Here is a 20408-nt window from a genome sequence, read left to right on the forward strand (position 1 = left end):
AGTGCTGTCCAAGCTTTGTGTTAGTAATGCATTAATGGGGTTTGGTTGGCACGGGCGGGCATATGCCCCACAAATTACATAACCTTGCAAATTCGCAATCACCTTCGCCTACCTTGTATTGAAAATTCTATGCAGACAGACGAGTAACTAACTAACAACATTTCCCATCTCTTTTCTCATTACAATCAAATCAAATCGAATCGAATCGACCACTCATTGCATTTGGGATTCTCTGCTCTGCGATGGTTCTCTCGCGCCTTCGTCACCCTCTCTTCGCTCGCTCCATTCGCTTCCTCTCTTCTCCCGCCAGATCCATCTCTCGGTACTCTCTTCATCCACTTATCTCTCGAATTTCATAATAGCCTTCTTAGTTTTTACATCCATTTAAGCATTTGGTTTTGGAATTGGAATTGGAATTGAACTCGTTTTTGCGATCCATCGCTTTCCAAATCGCCACTTTGTAAGTTGTTATGCACTCTACGAGGCTGATAGGGTGGTGCTGAATCTGGATCATTGTTTCATTCACATAATTCATTTTCATTTGCATTTGCTCCTCTGTTCACCCTCTTCGCGTTTTGTGTGTGTATATATGTGGATTTTAGAGGATTGGTTACTAGTTAGGGTACATGCTTGACGGTAAACTGAAATGGTGCTAACAATTACTTTCTGTTGACATTCTTTATCTCATGACGATTAGAATGCTACACTTATATGATGCTAGCAATTTCTTGGAGTTGGGATTCTGCCAGTTATGCTAAACATTATTTTTATCATGCGTACTATGATTTGGTGGCATCCTTTACTTTCAAATTTCATTTCTGAATTGCTTTGGTTACTCTTGAAATAATGCCCGGCTTTTAACGTTCATTGAGTGTTGTTTTTTGTAATTCTGATTTGGTGTCTTCTTTTTCAATCTTATAATGCTGCTTCCAAGGTTCTAACATACCATTTTGGGTTATCTTTTTGGCACAGAACTTATAATTCAGGGATTTTTCCTGTGGGTGGTGATAAGAATATAAGGTTTGCATCCAATTCCCTCTCCCCCCCCCCCCCCCTTTTCTCATTAACTGCAAATTTAGTTTTTTTTTTCTTTAACTCTTATTTCCATTCTTTCCTGTGGGATTAGTTTAAATAAAAGGACAATTTATCCTATTATGACTACTAGGGTTGGAGTTGTCTGGCCTTTTGACCACCCAACCACTATTGTGGATCAGATTATCAGTTTCTTTTTCTTTAAAGCCAATTTGCCTGGCTTGAGTCTCTGAAATATAATTGTGAAACCAAACCTACATAGCTTGGAACTCCTTTGGCTGACCATACATTATCTCCAGCATGTCAAATTTATGGATCGGTGGTGGGATTGGCATTTCTTCGTTAGACATGTCACATAATTGTCACATCAATGTCTGTAGTTCATCTTTCTTCTCTGTCTACTGCATTTTTATCTTGACGGTTTACTAATAATGGTGTTTATCAGGCCTGCATCTTGTTCTAGACTTACTGGAGTTTGTGATAGATCTTTGAAGTCAAAGGTTAGTATTTAAATGGAAAAAAAAAATTCATTCATGTCTATAATGTTCTCTGATAACTTTCAACATTTTTGGCAGTGGATTGATGTCAAATACTACTCGTCTTCAGGTACTGAATGTTTCATTTCCCTACTTTTATAATGCTCCTACTTGTTTAGGGTTTTATTTTTTGGTTTCACTTAACTTGTGTGTGCTTCTCTTATTTATGATGTTTTTTTTTTTCTACAGCTGGTTATGAAAGCTTCTATTCAGGAGATTTCTTGTGAATTATGTTATGCTATGCTAGTTTTTAAGTTGAAAATTTGTATGTAGCATCTGTGTCTTGGACATCTAATTCTTTTTTTTTTTTGGTGACATAATATCTATATCAGCTATGAATTCTGTGATGCAAATTTACCATAGAGAGAAGAAAGAATAAAAAGTGGGTCTTCAATATAGAGAGTTTTCTATTTTTAAGAGTTCTAACAGATTAGTAAGATCTGTAACTTCTCTGCAGTTTGAGGTGCAAGCAAGCTGTGAGTATGTTATGCAGACTTAATCAGCCCAACTATCATTCTAACAGCAACTAAAAATTACAACCAAAACTGAATTCTGTTATAGAACTAAAATCAGCTGGCTTTACAGGCTGAGCTAGCCTTTATTAAAAAAGTTCCCTTGCCAAACTCATGGTGGATAGACTAGAGAAAAATGATTAAACATTGAGCTTGTCTCTAAAGGCAGTGAATCTTTGAGGTGATAGAGCTTTAGTGAGAATATCTTGATGCTGTTTTTCACCTGAGATTTTATATGCCATGAGGCTGTTGTTAGGAGCTTCTCCTTTACAAAGAAAATATCCTACTTCATCAACCACATGTTTAGTTCTCGAGTGCAAAACTGGATTGTGAAATAGGGATACTGTTCTAAGTTTGTCACCTAATTGACAATTCTTACAGTTGTAATTGCAACATGCAAATGCAACTCAGTAAGCAAGGACTAGATCCTCAGAATTTCAGCTACTGGCAAGCAGTCTTAGCTGAGATCTCTATTTTGCTTCAGTACTACACCTAGCAACCAGGGGATTCTACTTGGACCACCAGGAAATTAAATTGGACCCTAGGTAGATACAGGATCCAGGTGTTGACCTCCTGTCATTAGGGTCAAAGGCATCCACGTGACAAGAGGTGATTACAGGGATTGGTTGATGCGATGGTGCTGGCTTCTGAAGAAGACCACAGTATATAGACCCTTTTAGGTGTCTAAGAATTATTTTAACCATCTCCAACTCTCTTCAAGTGGCTGTAACCTGGTGAGAAAATTGGTGAACATTGTTCATAACTGCATATACAAGAATAGATGGGGCTGGGACATAAAGGATGATTCAGCATGTTGTGTAAGAGTCAAACTGTTGAAGTGTGTTCTGTCAAGAATTTTTGGTTTCTCTTAGGTGTTCTGGCCATGGTTGCTTCAAAGGAACTGAGATCTCAGTCTCACATATGCAAAGAGATTAAGCAGCCTTGCAGTATTAGTTAACAAGAAGCCAAGAGAAACTGATAGAAAATAAAAAGAGAGAAAATGGGGGGAGAGAGAGCATTGAAAGCATGCTCATGAATCAAACTATATTCTGTCATTTGTTTTCCTTTTTTGTTTAGGATGATTACTTATTATCCATTCTCTTTGAAATTCATTCTGTTCATCTTCTTTTATCAGTTTTATTTTAATTGCTTGTTATTTTAACTAAATTTTAGTGATTAAAGAGGTTAATGTTCTGATTATTAACTAAATTTTAGTGCTTTGAGGGTATTTATTCTATTTCTTAGATGGATTGCTTTTCTATTTTGCATATATTAAGTCATGTACCTTTGGTTATGTTCTGATCATTCCCTCTCCCCTGCCTCTCCTCCCTTCACCTTGATAGATTCTTCACATGCTGTCATTGGGATGCCAGCTTTATCTCCTACGATGGTTAGCTCGGGGGAACTTTTCTCTTTGTTTTATCTATTTTCCTTTAGGGCTTTCATGGAGTGTTAAATGTTGACCTCATTTCATGGTTTCAGACCCAAGGTAATATAGCAAAATGGAGAAAGAAAGAAGGAGACAAGGTTAGTTAGTATATAGTTTTTATATTTCAAAGGTAGATCATAATTCTTTGTGTTGATGCTTTCATTTTGGGGATTGACTTGTTTGAATTAATTAATCATTTTCTCCTTGCTACTGATTAATCTAACAGATAGAAGTGGGCGATATATTGTGTGAAATTGAAACTGACAAAGCTACACTAGAATTTGAAAGTCTTGAAGAGGGGTAATTTTCTTTTTCTTCCTTTGAATTTTCTCTTTCTAAGTCTTGGATGACCTGTAATTTAAGCTTTATACACTTGAGTTTCATACCATCTAGAAAATTAGTATTGTTTGTTCTTGTTCGTTCTCATTGATAAATGGTAAGTGACAAATTAGAAGCATTGTTGGTCAATAATTTTGGAGAGATCAGCAGCTAAGGATCTCCACATTAAAGGTCTTTGGGAAATTTGTGAGCAGTTTTAGTAGAATTTAAACGGTGGACTAATAATGTGGTTACTAATTTTAATATGCTCTTTCACTTGAAGCCTATTGGAGCATAAACACAGCTTATACTCTGCTCTGTTTACTGCCAATAGCTTTACACTTATGCTGCATGAAGGTGGCAAAGATCAATTCAAAAGATTACTTGGTGTTCTAAGACAAGTGTCAGATAAAAGTTTCCATTATTAAGGAGTAAGAAACAGAGAATTTTCATAATTTTGGTTGATATTTAGCACAATACTCAGTTAATCCTTGGAAATAAATATGAAGAAAACCACCCAGATATGTTATAGTTATTCTTCGTTTTTCCACTTAGCCATCTTCTGCCTTTTTATGTATGTTTAATGCATAAATGTTTATTTTAGACAAAAAAGTGTCAGAATTGATTGCCTAAATTTTTTTTTTCTCATTGTTAATTTGTTGTTCATTTTGGCCTTCTAATATGGGTTCAATATACTTGATGGGTTTTGAACCTAGAGATCATATGAGGCATGCTAATTTTAGTGCATCAATATAATGTGTTGTCGTAATTGATGATTCTTGCAGATTTCTGGCTAAGATATTGGTACCAGAAGGTTCAAAAGATGTGCCTGTTGGTCAACCAATTGCAATAACAGTAAGCCATATCATTATTTTATGATTCTTGCATTATTACTATTATGTAGAATCCATTGCTAAATTTACTTCATGATTAATTGAAGCTCTAACTATGGGCCTTGTCAAGGTTGAGGATGCAGATGACATTCAAAATGTTCCTGCTTCGTTGGGGGATGAGACCAGGGTTGAAGACAAAAAACATCAGGATGTTATAGATGAGGAGAGGAAGCCAGAATCAACTTCAACTTCAATTAATGCATCAGAACTTCCACCTCATATTCTTCTTGAAATGCCAGCTTTGTCTCCAACAATGGTGAGAAAATTTTGATGTTATTGTTGTAAGTTTTGCTTGTAGACATAAATTTTCTTTCCTTCCATGGAAGAACTAGTCTTCAAATTTTTTTACTGCACAGAACCAAGGAAACATTGCTAAATGGAGGAAAAAAGAAGGAGACAAGGTTAGTTTTGTTTTAATATAAGGTTCTAATGAGATTCTATTTTTCGGTGGGTTTTTTAATATTTTAAAATATGAACAAAGAGTCATTTATGTCCATTTGTTATTTTTTCTGTTATGCATTAACATCTAATTATCCAACAGATTGAAGTGGGTGATATATTATGTGAGATAGAGACAGACAAAGCTACACTTGAATTTGAGAGTCTTGAAGAGGGGTAACAAACAGTCTTTCCCTATACTGACATTCATTGAAAATGTTCTGTTTGTTGGTATTGTTGTGTACATTTCCACACACTGAATTATTGTTTATGTCTGAATTTGGGGGGTGTTTAGGTACCTGGCTAAAATACTTGCACCAGAAGGTTCCAAAGAAGTAGCTGTTGGACAGCCTATTGCTATAACAGTAAGCATGAAAATGCTTTGTGCAATTTTATAACTTCTTCCCATGAAATAGTTATGGAGAGGATTGAGGTCTAACAGTTTATGCATCTTCTTTTGAAATACAAACTAAGAAAGCATTCAACAATATCATATATATTTAATGGTTGATTTACCAAATTGCTATCCCTTGCTTTTGTTATGAAGAGCACTGGAGTATATGAAAATACTTATGCTACCTGCTGTTCTACAAGGTTGAAGATGCAAGTGATATTGAAGCTATTAAGAATTCTGTTAGCAGTAGCTCAACAAGCCAACAGGAAAAGGCCACCCAACATGACACTAAAAGCGTGGTCAAAGCACAGAAAAACAATATAACACGAATTAGTCCAGCTGCAAAATTGCTAATTGCAGAATATGGATTGGATGCATCAACATTGAATGCAACTGGTCCTTATGGCACCCTCCTGAAAGGGGATGTTCTTTCTGCAATTAGGTCTGGTAAATTGTCTCCAAAACCTGCTTCATCTAAAGAAAAGGCATCATCATCTCAAAGTCATCAACAAGTTGCGGCTTCACAAGAGTCAAAGTCTTCCATAAAGCAGTCGGATGCTTATGAAGATTTTCCAAATAGTCAAATTCGCAAGGTAGGTCCATCAAATGCTTCATGTTTATGAATAAGATTCTTCAATTATTTCAGGGGGCATGTTGCATGGTTATGAAAATTATTCTTGCCAAATAAGGATACATGAACAATAAACTAGGTATTCTGAGCGGCCATTGTTTGATGGTGTCTCTGTTTCGGAGTTGATTACTCAAATATCTAAAGGAAAATGCTTGTAAAAGCCCTAATAGGGTCAGAACTATTTTTGTGCCCTCTCTTGTTTGTGCAGCTCATTGTTTTTTTCTCAACAGAATCTCCTTGGCTGTTGATATACATGCAGAGATGCAGATTGCATTTTAATTAATGTTTTTTATTGATTCCTGATGTCCTATCCTTTCTATTTACATCTCTCAACTACATAAATACTTGGGAAAATTGATAACTAATGAAGGGTTAAATTTCAAATCTGCTTCCTTCCACTCATCCCCTCTACACGATAAATTGTCTCTCAATACTTTTTACTGTTTTGCAGGTGATTGCCAAGAGGTTATTGGAATCAAAACAAAACACACCACACTTATATTTATCATCAGGTTTTAATTCCCAGTGCCCCACATATTTTTGCAAACTATTTAGTACTGACTGATCAATATACATTTTCATTGGTATGTGTCAGATGTCATACTGGATCCTCTTCTTTCGCTTCGAAAGGATCTTAAAGGTATGGACTAGTAATAGACTTTCATTGGAATGTATCAAATGTTGTTGGTCTTGTAATTTTTGCAATGCAATATGTTTTATTTGCTCCTTCGTCATTGCAGAGCAGTATGACGTTAAAGTTTCTGTGAATGACATTATAATCAAAGTTGTAGCAGCTGCTCTCAAAAATGTACCAGAAGCAAACGGTAAATAATTTCATTTTAGTGTTCTATTTGTTCTTGTTGCCTATAATTGTCACAGGATAGAAGGGGTTCCAATCACAAAATATTCTTTTAATAGAAATGCGGGTTTCCTTTTCTGTTTATCATCAGTTTTTAAGTAAATATAGTTTTTTTTGTAGTATTGAAAACAGTGCAATCTTGTTATCAACAATTTGCTTAAAGCGTCCTTTTTTATGGGAGTTAACTTTGGGTTGTAGTTCTGCTCAGATAATGACTCTTGACTATTCTAGTTCTTGTATAATAATATCATCAACATATACAGCTGAATAGATGCCTCCATTATGTGAATAAACAATGGAAAACGAAGTGATCGGCTTCGCTGTTAATCATTTCAAACCGGTGAACTAACTGTGTTGATTGTTAAACCTCCCAAACCATGGTTGCAATGGCTGTTTCAAGTCAACTAATTGATATAAACTAACTACATTCCCCAGAGAAACAAAATCAAGTGATATAACTAATTAATACTCTGTCACAATGATGTAATCAAGTGTCATAAACTATTACAATGTAGGTACATAATTGTCTGAACAAATTTGGTGCTTGGTTTCTAGATTTGGATACTTTAAATTCCTGGTGCATTGTTTAGTGTCGATATATCTGTCACTCTTGTTTAATTTTCCTCATTTCTTTGGATTTTATCCCCAACATGCCATGTCAATTTTGAGTGACATGGGCGTAAATTATTGTGTATAATCCAATTTAGTTTGCCACAGGCTGAGTCCAGTGCTAAAATATTGTGAATTAGAAATGTTACTAATTACAATAGTGTTAAAATGAGTGCTAAAATATTGTGAAGTAGAAATGTTACTAATTACAATAAAGTGTTAAAATTAGGCGTATGCTTGCCTACTCTTAAACTGAATTATTCTCATGGGAGTTTCTAATGCTGAAATGCAATTTTCATTATTGCAGCATACTGGAATGATGAAAAGGGTGAGATCATTTTATGTGATTCTGTTGACATATCGATAGCAGTTGCCACTGAGAAGGTAATTCAATGTTGTTTAACTGTTAGTATAATTTTACAAAACACTCAAACCTTTTGCATGATTACAGGGCTTGATGACTCCAATAATAAAAAATGCTGATCACAAGACAATATCTGCTATCTCCTTTGAGGTAATTTTATCTCATTTATTGAGGTTTCTGGTTAACAATTTTATTTGGACTGCATATCTGTTAGTGTTAACATTTGGCATTCACACTCTTTCTAAGTAAATTTAAGAATTGGAAAGACAGAAAAGTAAGGTTCTTCTCAAACGACCTTGATAGTTTATTTGTACTCCAGGTCAAGGAACTAGCTGAAAAGGCTCGGACCGGCAAATTGAAGCCACAAGAATTCCAAGGGGGAACTTTTAGGTGAGTTTACTACTTATATTGTCATGCAACCTTGGAAATTCCCCATTTATCATTTTTTAAGAAATATTTTTATGCCAAAAGCAATAATTCTGACCTTTGTACAATGCCTTAATGCAGCATTTCAAACTTAGGAATGTTTCCTGTGGATAAATTTTGTGCTATTATAAATCCTCCACAGGTTCTCTCTCTCTCTCTCTCTCTCACTCACTCAATCACTCACTCTCTCTCTCTCACACACACACAACCCTGTACTTAAAACATCTAATTACTATCCTTGTCTAAGCAAAATTGCTTGCAAAATCTTTAATTTTTATTTAGTGTAGGGATGAATGTAGCCAAATGGATTGTCAATCTTACCATGTGCAGCACACCCATAAATAGGTTAATAAAGATATATATATATATATATATATATATATATATATATATATTTCTAAAAATTAGTAAAAGTTTTTCTTAATAATTAAGTTACTTCAAAAAAATTTAAATTTTTGTATGTGAGAGCTGTTAATTACTACTGTTCTTGTACTCCCATTTTATTACTCTGTAATAATGAAAAACCAACTTATACTTCTCTAATATGCTATTTACTATATCAACTAAGAAGCAAACTATCATGGTGAACCAAGATGGTTTTGCCTGATTTGATTTTCTTTAGAAAGAAGAAAGAAAAAAGGAAAGGAACTGGATATTTCAGGTATATAGATATTTGTAATAGTCTCTATAGTTGCCGGCCCTTTATAATATTATTCATATTCTTTGACTCAAAGCAAAATCTACTTTACGTATTCTACTTTATAGTTTATACTATGGCAATGAGAATGAAACTATCACAGCAAAATAAGGACAGATAATCCCTAATATGATTGATTGTAGAAGAGGGGGTAAAAAACTGGGAAGCGATACATTGGTTTCAGGTTTACCATCCTTGGTTTAAGGAACATGCATTTGATGAAAGCATGATATCTTGAAAGAGTTTTCAGAATGCCTGGTATATTAGTCTGAGAATGGTGTGCCAAGTTGTCAACCCCTGTGGACTGGACTGAACATATAAAATGTTCAAAGTGTTTGTTGCTTGTTGTTACTGTGGTTCTAAGGCTCTTTATTATTGTTTATCATTTGCTGCAGGCTTGCATTCTTGCTGTAGGGAGAGGCAACAAAGTTGTGGAACCAGTTATTGGAGCTGATGGTATAAATTTATAGATTTTCTCTGTGCTACTTGATGCTTAATTTTAAGCTATTTTAACATTGATTTTATATTCCTTAGGAGTTGAGAAGCCATCAATTGTCAATAAGTTGAACTTAACATTGTCTGCTGATCATCGCGTTTTTGATGGCAAAGTTGGAGGTATGCAAAGCTGATTCGGATCAAAGTAGCTAAAATAGCATAAAATCAATAGCCTATATATTCAATGCAATGAACGTAGAGTTTGGCTAACCAAGTATCAAATTTATTTAACCTCTAATCTACTGATATTAACCAATAAATATACTTTTTTTCTGACTATACTTGGTTAATTGTAAGTAAATTATTAGTTATGTAATATGTTAGTTTGACATTTGATTAATTAATGTACACAAACTGAAAAGGAGCACATCACCTAGCCTTATATAAAATGTCGTTTTGCCATTAATAATCGACTATAAAAGAGATCTTCTAGGGCGTGAGACATATTGAATAGCACCTATGGACTGCTGTTGCAGCAATCCACCAAGGTACACTGTTTTGAAGGGTGGCTTATGTTGTTTTAACTCCATTTTGCAGGTGCATTTCTTTCTGCTTTGCAATCAAACTTCAGTGATATAAGAAGACTTCTTTTATAATGGCATGCAACAAATTTTCCTGTTACTAGATTGGACTTCTCGTGACCATTCATGTGGATTAGCCACAACCTGGACCAAACTGTCATAGCATCCCCATTTTTGTCCTTTAACCTTTTTATTATCTCTTCATCTGAAACAGTTTTTTATTGTTGTGCCTTATCAATTTTTGTAAAATAATATCTTGGGTCTATTTACCAAATACACACAGAAAATGGCGCCCAAGGTACCATCTAACATTAGGTTTCCAACAATTGAGATTCAAGCATGTTGGGAATTTTGTTCATTAGGCAGTTTGCTGCTCTTTGATGTTTAATTTTGTATGAACAGCGTTGTATAGACAGCAGTACAAATACCAACATTTTGATGAATAAAAATCCCTTTCGTGGGATGCATGCCCGTCATCCGATTTAGGTGATGGAACCATAGTAATTTTTGTTTTCAATGTTAATCTATTTGCTTGTTCTGGCTCTTTCTCCGCAGCATTTCATACTTACTTTCCGTACCAGACTTTGGCCTAGCGATTGTATTAATAATGGGGAATCTAGGTAGATTTTTCCATGTAAATATGGATATTGGATTGGATACGTTGATGAATGTGGTTTAAGGTAGTACTTCAGTCATTAATTAGCCACTTGCAAATATGAAAAAATCATACCATTTATAGCTCAAAACTGTGTTTGCCGCTTAAATAGTCAATCAACAAAGCTTCATTCTCGCTCTAAATCACGCAACAATTAATCAGAAAAATGAGTTGGGCCACCTCTAAAATACCCATCTTCAGTGTGTCTGTTACTTAATGTGAAACTTAAAATGTGTTTGAAAGAAATGCTTCGGAAGGAGTTTTCTTATGCATCCGTGAAAGGACGCGAGTTTCAATCTTCGAGCTCAATAATTTTCACAACTGATGAGTCTCCGACTTTCTGGCAAACAACTACTCGGTCATGTGGCTTTATGATGCCAAAAGCCTTGCCATGGTCTAAAGCAACTTTCAAAATGGATTCATTTGTTCCACTTTTAGACTCAGCCTGCAATCAAGCCACAAAATCACCGAGTTTAGTAACTCTTATCGTAACAACCATACCCTAGCAAATTTAGGAATGGCTTTAACAAATACATATTTAATTAAGGGCAATTTAAGAAATTAAAAGTAAACTAGTAGTTAGTCAGAGAGTAAATAAAAATTGGGTGTGTCAATAGTTTTATCATGCAAATTGCAAAGCAGAAAAAAAAAGGAATGTGATATAGAGCGAAATTAATCTTATAGTATGTTTCAATCTTGGAATCCGGGTTTTTCATGGTAATTAAATTAGGGTTTGAGATTTAGATATCTGTACGAGTGTTTTCATACTGTTCTTTAGTTCCCCTTCGCCATTTACATCACTATATTAATCGATATTGAATAACTCACCGGGTGTCGTGGATCTGCCAGCATAGGGAAAAGACCTCTCACAATAAGTGATTGCCTAGCCTGCCATAGATTCATAAAAGGAAACAGATAGCAAAAAAGAAATTAGTTTCAATATCATATTTCATAATGCAAGTCAACCAAAGTTAATTGAAATAAGAGAACACTAATGGGTAATTTAAGCAGGAAAGAAATATAGGCATAGGACCATTTTCACTATCAAACCAATTATTGGCATAAGAGATGTTTCTTAACGTGTTAGTGAAAGCTAACAGACAAATTTTCCACATGTTAACGATTCTCCGTAGTGAAGTTTGAAAGCATAACTTCAATTACTTGTTTGATCATACGGAAGCATTATAACACAAAAGGACAAAGTGTTGAAGCCAGGGCCAGGTATTCACAAGATTGGTTCTCAGTGATAAAAAAACAACTGATGAAATGCCTTCTACTTTCATATGCATTTCATATAAGAAATACACAAATTGACCTTGTCTTTAAAAAACAACTAATATAAAAACGGTTAAAAAACTTGCATAAAAACAAGAATTGATGATCTTGTGGAGATAACAAAATTTATCCCAGAAAGTTGATTATATGAAACTATTTATAAACTCTTTATCAAGAATTAAAGTTCCCAATGATAGAAGCTGATACAATAATGGTAAATATTTTCTTTGAATAATTTGAATCAGTCAAGTTCAAGACCAGCTAACTCAATATGGATTCATTATCTACTATCTAGCTCCATTACAGAAATCCAGATAGTAATCAATCAGTTTAGCAAAATTATTCAGGCAACCACAGGACTGAGCTCATTCAAGACAGATAAAGCTGACTCAAAGGGTTGGCTAGCATCAGGATTTATTCCTAACATTTATGTGAATAATTCAGTTTGAAAACTCATGTAAAGCTAATGTCTTATATACCTCAAAAGCACCAGTAAATGTCCATCGGAGTTGATTTGTCTTTAATTGAGGAATGACAACGGATATCACAGGCATGGTTGGTCTGTACTTAGCAATCAACCTACACCAATACAGAATTAACAGATAATGCATAATATGTCAACAAGATATCAAATTGCAACAGCATAGAACATAACTGAGTGCCAATAACTTAAATCAAACATGGAACTATATTACTGAAGGAAAGAAATTAACAAATGTGAAATCTTGCATCAATAACCCAAAAATGAAAAGCTTTTGTAATAAGGGGAGTCACAGAAGGAGATAAAATGAAACCTTGCAGCTCTTCCAGATGAAGTGAAGCAAATAATAACAGAGGCCCTAACCTTGATGGCTGCTCGAACCTGTATGTTACAGCATAAGAAAATTTACTTCCAATATGCACATCAATCAGTAAGTAAATAATCCTTTGAGCAAGTGAATAGAAGAATCGTGGAAAAGGAATGATAAAAACAATCAAAAAGCTTGAGTAGTGCAACCAAGAAATGTACCGCGGAGGAAGCAATTGATTCCAAGTGGCTCATTGGCTCTCCAACATATTTGACAGCCTTTTTAAAATACAAATCTTGATTATGAACCTTCTCTGCCTGCACACAGCATCTGATTAGTTTCCGTTTACTTTAAGGTGTTGAAGAAGAATATGGGGAGATTCTTGACTCTTAATGGAAAATAGCAAGCCGTTTCATATATTGTCATCAGCAAGACAAGGGAAAAGCAAGAAAGAAAAATGAAGACTGATTCAAATTTGTCTGCTAAGATTTTTAAAGACCAAAGGATAGTATGTAATTACAAAATTAAGAATAGCCAAAACAAATCATTTCTGATGACAAAATATGGTAGTGAGATAATTCTATAGCAAAAGCATATCTTAACAAATTTGAAAACATATTAAATCATTTTATGGATACCAGCAATTGCTTACTATTATAACAAGAAGCAGAAAACAAGTTACCAAGGAAATGAATGTATACGTGTGAGTGGGACAAAGCAAACCTTATAAAGACCATTTGGGCAGCTAAAAAACAATGAATATTAGGCTGTGGAAGTAATTTTGTGAGAGCTGCTATGCACTGCCATATATTATCAAAGTATACGGAAGGAAACTTTCCAAGTAACAAGAATCAATTAAAAAGCAACAGAGCAAGAGAAAGGAATTGACAATGGGAAATGTTTATAATGAAAAAATTGAACGTCTTTTTACAAGATAACAGAAGAGTTGTAGGAATGCTGTTAATAGGTAAAGCGCAAACTTACCTCAGCACAGATTCTTCCAACTGTTGAAATGGTCTCTACAGGATATAATCCCCTCAGGGTCTCTGCCCCAAGGAGAATTGCATCACTGCCTGATCCAAAAGAAAGAATAAAACAAATTTAGACATAAACGGTGAAAGGATTATGCATAATGTGATCAATATAATAAACTAAAGGAGTACTAATAAATAACAGGAACATGTTATGTATTAAATGCAAGTTTAGACGCACTGTAATGCAATCATAATCACAATAAATCAAACAGGATTCACTAAAATACCAAAAAGGAATTAGATCAGGAAAAAAATTACCATCCAACACAGCATTGGCTACATCAGTCGCTTCAGCACGAGTAGGTCTTAGATTATCAGTCATAGAGTCCACTACACGTGTGACAACAACTGGCTTTCCAGCCATGTTACACTTGTAAATAGCAGCTTTTTGGAATAAAAACACCTGTCAAATCCATACAATTATTCTATCACTTTAAGTATATTATATATAACATTTCTGTCCAGAAGTATAGGCTGACCTTCTCAGGTGGGAGATCTATCCCTAAATTTCCACGAGAGACGATGACACCATCTGCTTCTCTCAGTATCTCATCAAAATGTTTCAGTCCCTATTAAGAATTTTACAGTAGAAAGGTGCATTTTAGAATCATAATTAAGCACACTCATCAAAGGATCTTGAACTACTGCAATTTTCTGTTATAGAAGTAAAGTTCACTGCTGGAAGGATCATCAAACTACTTGCCTCTACATTTTCAATCTTAGCAAAAATATTTGTCTGCTTGAGGTCACCAAATTTAGAGAGAAATTCGCGTGCCTGCAAAATGAAAAATGCAAGTATTTTTTTTAATTCTATGGAAAACTAAAAAGAAAATTATTCACTTAAGCACAAGTGTTATGAAAACTAAGCAAATTCAAAAGTTAGACATGAAATCAGAAAGAATGAAAATCATTAATATATGATAAAAAAAATTACAATTTAGAGATAAGATTAAACTTATCAAGAATATTCCTTACATGGCGAATATCTTCAACGTGCCGGGTATATAATGCAAGGAAGTCTATATTGTTTCGAACACCCCATGTGCTTATTGCCTGAGTTAGTGAGTAAAATGTCAAGAGGAACATCTAGATTTTCAAAATTACAAGTTAATAACATAAAGGTATTTGCCATTCATGACAGTAAAAGAGGCAATGCAATCCAGTTATAATGTTTCTTATTGACGCAGATAAAATAATTTACCATATCTACTATGTATACACGAACATCTAATCTTTTGGATTTCCAAATAAATGATTCATTTTCCAGATTGACAGACTAAAGAAAGATAAGCCATTGCACAACAAAATTTAAGAAGTTTCAACCATTGATTAAATCTAGCTATAATTTCAACAACAAAATATAATTCAAATCACCCCATGAATATAGATAAAAATTGAAATATTCTTTCTCAAACAAATAAGTATATTGGAAACTCAACCATGTCAGTCTTCACTGAAAATTCTAGTAGTTACCTCCTTATCCTTTTCAGTAAGAGTTGGAAGATCAATACGAATCTGGGAGACATGTAAAGTATACAATGATCCAGAAAGTGTAGCAGTGTTTTTTACAAGACAAGTGACATCATCACCATCCACCTTACTGACCTGCATGGGGAAACTAAAACTTATTGAAGGACAGTAATAAAACAGAATAATTCTGACTTTGAGTATCAGCAATATTCTACTTTCTGCACTCTGTTTCATACAGTGCTTCCAAGAAAGCTAACTGTAAATAAGCAACATGTTTGTGGCAAGTCTATGATTTGATGCAGAAGAAACTTTCCATTAAACAGCACTAATATATACATAGACTAATAGAACAATAGATAAAGAGAGAAGAATGAAAAAGAAGGTTAACCAGGAAAAGAGGGAAATGGAAACAAATATAAGACAATGCCTACTAGAAATGTTATATCATCAACACTGGAATCAAAATTAAATATCCTTTATATATAATTTTGATGAAGAACAAATTAAGATATTGTCCCTGGGCTTGGACTTGGACTAGTAGTACTGGTAGTACTGGTAGTACTGGTACTTGAACTAATTATTAGTATAAATAGAAGTGTCAAGTTAAAGAATTGTATTACATGATTACATCACAATAATCATACAAGAAGTATACAGCTGACTCATAATTGTGACATATAGTAGTCTACTGCTAGTTGTCTTTCTCTCTTTTCGTTCTTCTCTAATACTACACCTGCAATTCTGACATATACTGAAGAGTTAAGGGTAACTCCTTTCAGTGAGCATCTCTGACCATCAAACTTCTGTAAGTAGCATACATGAATAGCTATCCTATAACTGAGCTACATACCCTAAGGAGGTAAATATAAAGGTATTCCAATAGCATAGTAAAAAAATTATTAAGATAATCTACGTAATCAGAATAGAATATTTGTACAATTAAGACTGTAGTAGTCAATCCAAGATTATGTTACCTCCAACCATACAGAAGTTGTTTCACTTCCTGTAAACAGGTATTTTCCAATAAAAATAGTATCACCCTTCTTCACAGCCTGCATAATTATGGACATATTAGTTAAGGCGACACCATATTATACACATAATCAAAGTACAGTATGAGAAATATGAAAGGTAAAGACAAAGTCCACAAACTCCTATATCAAACCTGTAGAACCCACTTAGAACAAAAGGCAGAGATAGGATCATAACTAAGGGAAATATAAACTCTTTTGACCTATAAAAGTTTTCCTCACCATCTCAAACAAACAGGTTAGAGCTATTGATTAATGAGAATCCCTTGATTACTATCATATGGAAAATTTTGATTGACATATTATAAAAGCAATATAACATTTTTTTGGCACGTTGCTTATTGATGCCAACAGAAATATTGAATGAATAATTATCTGGGCAGAATCAACATACCGGTGCAGAAACTAAGTGGTGTGTAAGAAAATTCAAAGAAAAGGTCACTATGTGCAAAATTCTGAACTCATCTCACAAGCCCTTATAGATATTTAGAAACTATAACATATTACAGAGGAAAGTTGAACCACTATAGGGTATACTTTTCCCTCGTAGTATCTTTTTCCTTTTCCTACAGCAGCAAAGTCATGTTGAACTCTTGATCTTGATCATGTGATATTTCTATATCATTTTTCTCAGCAAAATTCGGTCATGCACGTCTAGGCCAAGATCATTATCTTTTTCTCCTACCCTTAAGAATGCAATACATGTCTGCTATAAATATACTATGGATTCCAAAGATGCCATCATGCCAAAAGGTATTAAATTTCGGTAAGCAAAGATATCAAATGTCCTCTAGCTTTCTCTGACAAATAGTGTTCAGATGAACATTTAATAACATGTTGAATAATTTTCGTCTACATAGAATGGAAAAAACAACCATTGACCCATTCTCCTTTTGGACATTTTGTAATAGCTGGTTGCAATACAACTGATGACTGAAAATTAAAACAATATAAGAAACAATAAGCTTCTGTGTATCAAATGCTGCAATGGGGCAGTCTTTACCAATCAATACAACAATGATCAAGTCTTATTCCATTAGATGAGGTCAATTACATGGATCATATGACGTCATTGAGCTTAGTCAAAAACTCAATTTTCAGAAATCTAATTAATCAACATGTCATTTTTAATAACTTCATTGAAGATTCTTTTGCGTCTCCTTCAACTTTTTTTTACTGAACTAAAAGTCATGTAATCTACTTTTCTCATTGATACTTCTAAAGATCTTTTTTGCACATGACTAAACTACCTTAGACAGTTTTTGTAATCTTTTTGTGGGACCACTCATTCACCTTAACATTTTTATTTTCATTGCTTTCACTTTCTTCTTACTTTGTTTCTTTAAGGCTCAATATACACAGTCGTATTACAGTACAATAAAACTTTTCTTTCAATTTAATAGATACTCTAGGGTTACAAATAATTCCTAATATTTTTCTTTACTTTAATTACCCAGTTTGTATTCTATGATTAAAGCACATAAGCTTAAAAACTTGTTATATAATATCATCTCTAACTTTAACTTCCAAAGCAAGATTTTCATTTTGTTTTTTGTTAAACTTGCAATGTATATATATATAATACTTCTACTCAAGCGAAAACTTTTAGATCTTAAAGTCTCTTTTCATAACTCAAGTTTAGCATTAATCTCTTCTTTTGAATCCTCAACCAACATTATGTCATCTACAAAGAGAACTCAAGAATAATCTTTTATATGTTATTAATAAATATATCTAAGATTAGATTAAATAAGTAAGAGCTCAAAACAGAGTATATCCCTATTGGGAAGTCCTTAGATTTGCTTTCAGAAGTTCTCATACACAAAGTTATCGTACATGTTTTGTATAGCTCAAATATATATTACATGAACTTTTTTTTTTTTTATAAAGTTTTTCATAACACTTCTCTTTGTACTCAATTATATATTTTTTTCAAGTTAATAAAAACTATATGTAATATAGAATAAAAGTACCAGCTGTCAAGAAATGCAAGAACATGAGTGGTTATGGCATAGAAAATCATCAATTATGGTAGATATTGAATGTGGACTAAAATGAAGATAAAATAAATAAGGGCTACCCAGAATTGATCATACCAAGCCAGTAATTCAACATATCACATTTAGGAATCACAGAATTTTTAAAACACAAAGATGCAACAAGAAAACCATTGACAAAAACAATTTCAAAAGTGCAAGAAGATAGATAACATGCATGTAGTGACTATACACAAAATAGGCAAAACCCAACATACTTAAATAAAAGGAAAAGGTATACTGACCTTTGATAGCCCGCTAAAATTTACCGGTAAGAGATTTGAAGTAGCTTCTTTGTTTTGATCGGGAGTTAAGACAACTAATGTGTCTGCTTCAAGAGTAATTGGGTGATCAGTCTTATTCTCAACTTGTACTTCTGGACCCACGGTATCTAGCATAACCTGGAATTGAACAAAAATGCACGTATATTTTTTACATTAATTACCTTTTAGAAGTCTTTGCACATATGGGGACAGAAGCTAACGTATTAAAACAATAATTACTTAAGAATCTGTCACAAGTCCTCATATTCATGTATGTAAGATAAATAAACAAACAGAAAACATATGACAAGATTACCGCACAGAGTTTCTTGGTACTTTTGATAGCAGCCCTTAAATTTTCCAATGTCTCTTGGTGGTATTCTGGATCTCCCCATGAGAAGTCAAACCTTGCCACTAGCACATGTGAAGAAAAGGAGATAACAGAACAGATTATGATTCAGAAGCTGACTATAGACATGAAAGGGCCATTCCAAACTATAATGAAAGAACAACAAAACACAATTATTCAGTTAATTTGTGATATCTATTTTCCCAAAGTGATTTTTTTTTATAAAAAAAGTGACTGTTTGACAAGCTAGAAAGACAAATAGGTTATTTGTATTTTGTTTATTCTTTCCCTTTTTCGGAAAATACTAGGCCTTCCAAATTCTTCAAACACAGTTTATTCTAATTGACTGAGCTATTCTAATTTTGAGATAGTACTGAGTGTAGAAATAAGAGAAACAGTGGATATATATGGAAGAAAAAATTATAATCAATTTTTAAACTAAGATCAGAACCATCAAAGGTGGTAAGGGAGAATACCAGACATTCCTGCATCGAGACAACGGGAAATTACATCAACTGATCGTGACTTTGGACCAAGGGTGCCAACAATTTTTGTCATAGCTGGAAAGAAAGTCTGCAGAATGCATTTAAAACACTTCAATCAAAATCCAAATTGAAATTCTCTAAGAAATTGCATGCCCCCCATAGACCCTTTCACTTCATCTGGGATAATCATCTTACAACTCGATCTACTAAACTCCTTAGCAATCAAAAGCAGCAGCACCAATACTCACACACATCAATTCCAAATTAGAATGCAACAATTGGATCACCAAAATTTGATTAGTTTTTCAGAATCACAGTGCTTAAAATTAAAAGAAAGAGTCAGTCTCTCATTTCATCAATCCCAACCATTTCTCAACTTGATCTACCAAGTTCCACAGCATTCAGCCATCAAATGCATCACCACCAATACCACACAGTCACTCTAAATAACAACACCACAAACGGGTCACCAAAAGTAGATTGCTTTTTCATTATCACAATACTTACAAGTCACAACAAGACAAAATTAGCAGAGCAAACCCATCACACTACGAAATAAAAATGAAAAAAGGAGAGAAAGAGAAGAAAATGCTGACAGGCTTGGATGGTTCAAGGATGGATGCCATCCTAATGGGTTCCTCGAGAAGCAAAGGAGTAGACTGCATTTTCTCTCACTGATGACTGAACCGATCAAAGGAAGCGAGAAAAAAAGAAAGAAAGAGACAACAAATATATGACAGCGTTGTAGGGTCAAATGCAATTGAATTGAAGAATGGAAGTTAGAGAGTGAATATAAATAGAAAGTTTCTGCGTCATGATGTGTGTTTCAAAGCGAATGATTTAAGCACCAGTGGCGACTGTGCAAGGA

At 33.9% G+C, this 20408-nt stretch overlaps 2 protein-coding genes across 4 annotated transcripts; one reads left to right on the plus strand and one right to left on the minus strand.

Moving 5' to 3' along the window:
* On the plus strand, positions 1–10668 carry LOC113871205 (dihydrolipoyllysine-residue acetyltransferase component 1 of pyruvate dehydrogenase complex, mitochondrial). 3 transcript variants are annotated; one of them, XR_003505773.1, is made up of 24 exons: positions 24–322; positions 973–1020; positions 1478–1532; positions 1608–1638; positions 3424–3470; positions 3563–3607; positions 3736–3809; positions 4613–4682; positions 4791–4976; positions 5077–5121; positions 5262–5335; positions 5454–5523; positions 5753–6145; positions 6635–6695; positions 6779–6823; positions 6924–7007; positions 7959–8035; positions 8103–8165; positions 8335–8405; positions 8523–8583; positions 9068–9102; positions 9534–9594; positions 9673–9753; positions 10171–10222. XR_003505773.1 is itself a non-coding variant. In XM_027508129.1 (23 exons), the coding sequence occupies exons 1-23, from the start codon at positions 243–245 to the stop codon at positions 10227–10229; spliced, it is 1881 nt and encodes a 626-aa protein (XP_027363930.1). In that variant the 5' UTR covers positions 1–242; the 3' UTR covers positions 10230–10668. The 3 variants fall into 3 exon arrangements, 2 of the variants coding, with proteins under 2 accessions (XP_027363930.1, XP_027363931.1); XM_027508129.1 differs by lacking the exon at positions 9068–9102 and having other exon boundaries at positions 1–322; positions 10171–10668; XM_027508130.1 differs by lacking the exons at positions 4613–4682; positions 4791–4976; positions 5077–5121; positions 5262–5335; positions 9068–9102 and having other exon boundaries at positions 10171–10580.
* Positions 10669–10988: 320 nt separating this feature from the next.
* On the minus strand, positions 10989–20357 carry LOC113872471 (pyruvate kinase 1, cytosolic-like). Its single transcript, XM_027510050.1, has 16 exons — positions 20137–20357; positions 19532–19628; positions 19023–19120; positions 18689–18844; positions 16351–16428; positions 15380–15511; positions 14882–14959; positions 14610–14681; positions 14386–14475; positions 14165–14309; positions 13857–13945; positions 13094–13189; positions 12879–12946; positions 12564–12663; positions 11638–11697; positions 10989–11254 (listed from the first exon to the last, which is right to left on the minus strand). The coding sequence occupies exons 1-16, from the start codon at positions 20203–20205 to the stop codon at positions 11102–11104; spliced, it is 1581 nt and encodes a 526-aa protein (XP_027365851.1). The 5' UTR covers positions 20206–20357; the 3' UTR covers positions 10989–11101.
* Between the last annotated feature and the right edge of the window lie 51 nt (positions 20358–20408).

This window comes from Abrus precatorius, unplaced genomic scaffold (genome assembly GCF_003935025.1).
Source record: "Abrus precatorius isolate BTA unplaced genomic scaffold, Abrus_2018 Scaffold7, whole genome shotgun sequence".
NCBI lineage: Eukaryota > Viridiplantae > Streptophyta > Magnoliopsida > Fabales > Fabaceae > Abrus > Abrus precatorius.

Excerpts from the sequence above, each read along its gene's own strand:
- LOC113871205 (XM_027508129.1), top strand. The coding sequence starts at position 243 with ATGGTTCTCTCGCGCCTTCGTCACCCTCTCTTCGCTCGCTCCATTCGC. Across the intron at positions 4,977-5,076 it reads CAGCTTTGTCTCCAACAATG|AACCAAGGAAACATTGCTAA; the intron begins GTGAGAAAATTT and ends TTTACTGCACAG. Across the intron at positions 5,122-5,261 it reads GGAAAAAAGAAGGAGACAAG|ATTGAAGTGGGTGATATATT; the intron begins GTTAGTTTTGTT and ends ATTATCCAACAG.
- LOC113872471 (XM_027510050.1), bottom strand. The coding sequence starts at position 20,205 with ATGCAGTCTACTCCTTTGCTTCTCGAGGAACCCATTAGGATGGCATCC. Across the intron at positions 14,960-15,379 it reads TTACTGAAAAGGATAAGGAG|GCAATAAGCACATGGGGTGT; the intron begins GTAACTACTAGA and ends TCACTAACTCAG. Across the intron at positions 14,310-14,385 it reads TAGATCTCCCACCTGAGAAG|GTGTTTTTATTCCAAAAAGC; the intron begins GTCAGCCTATAC and ends TGGATTTGACAG.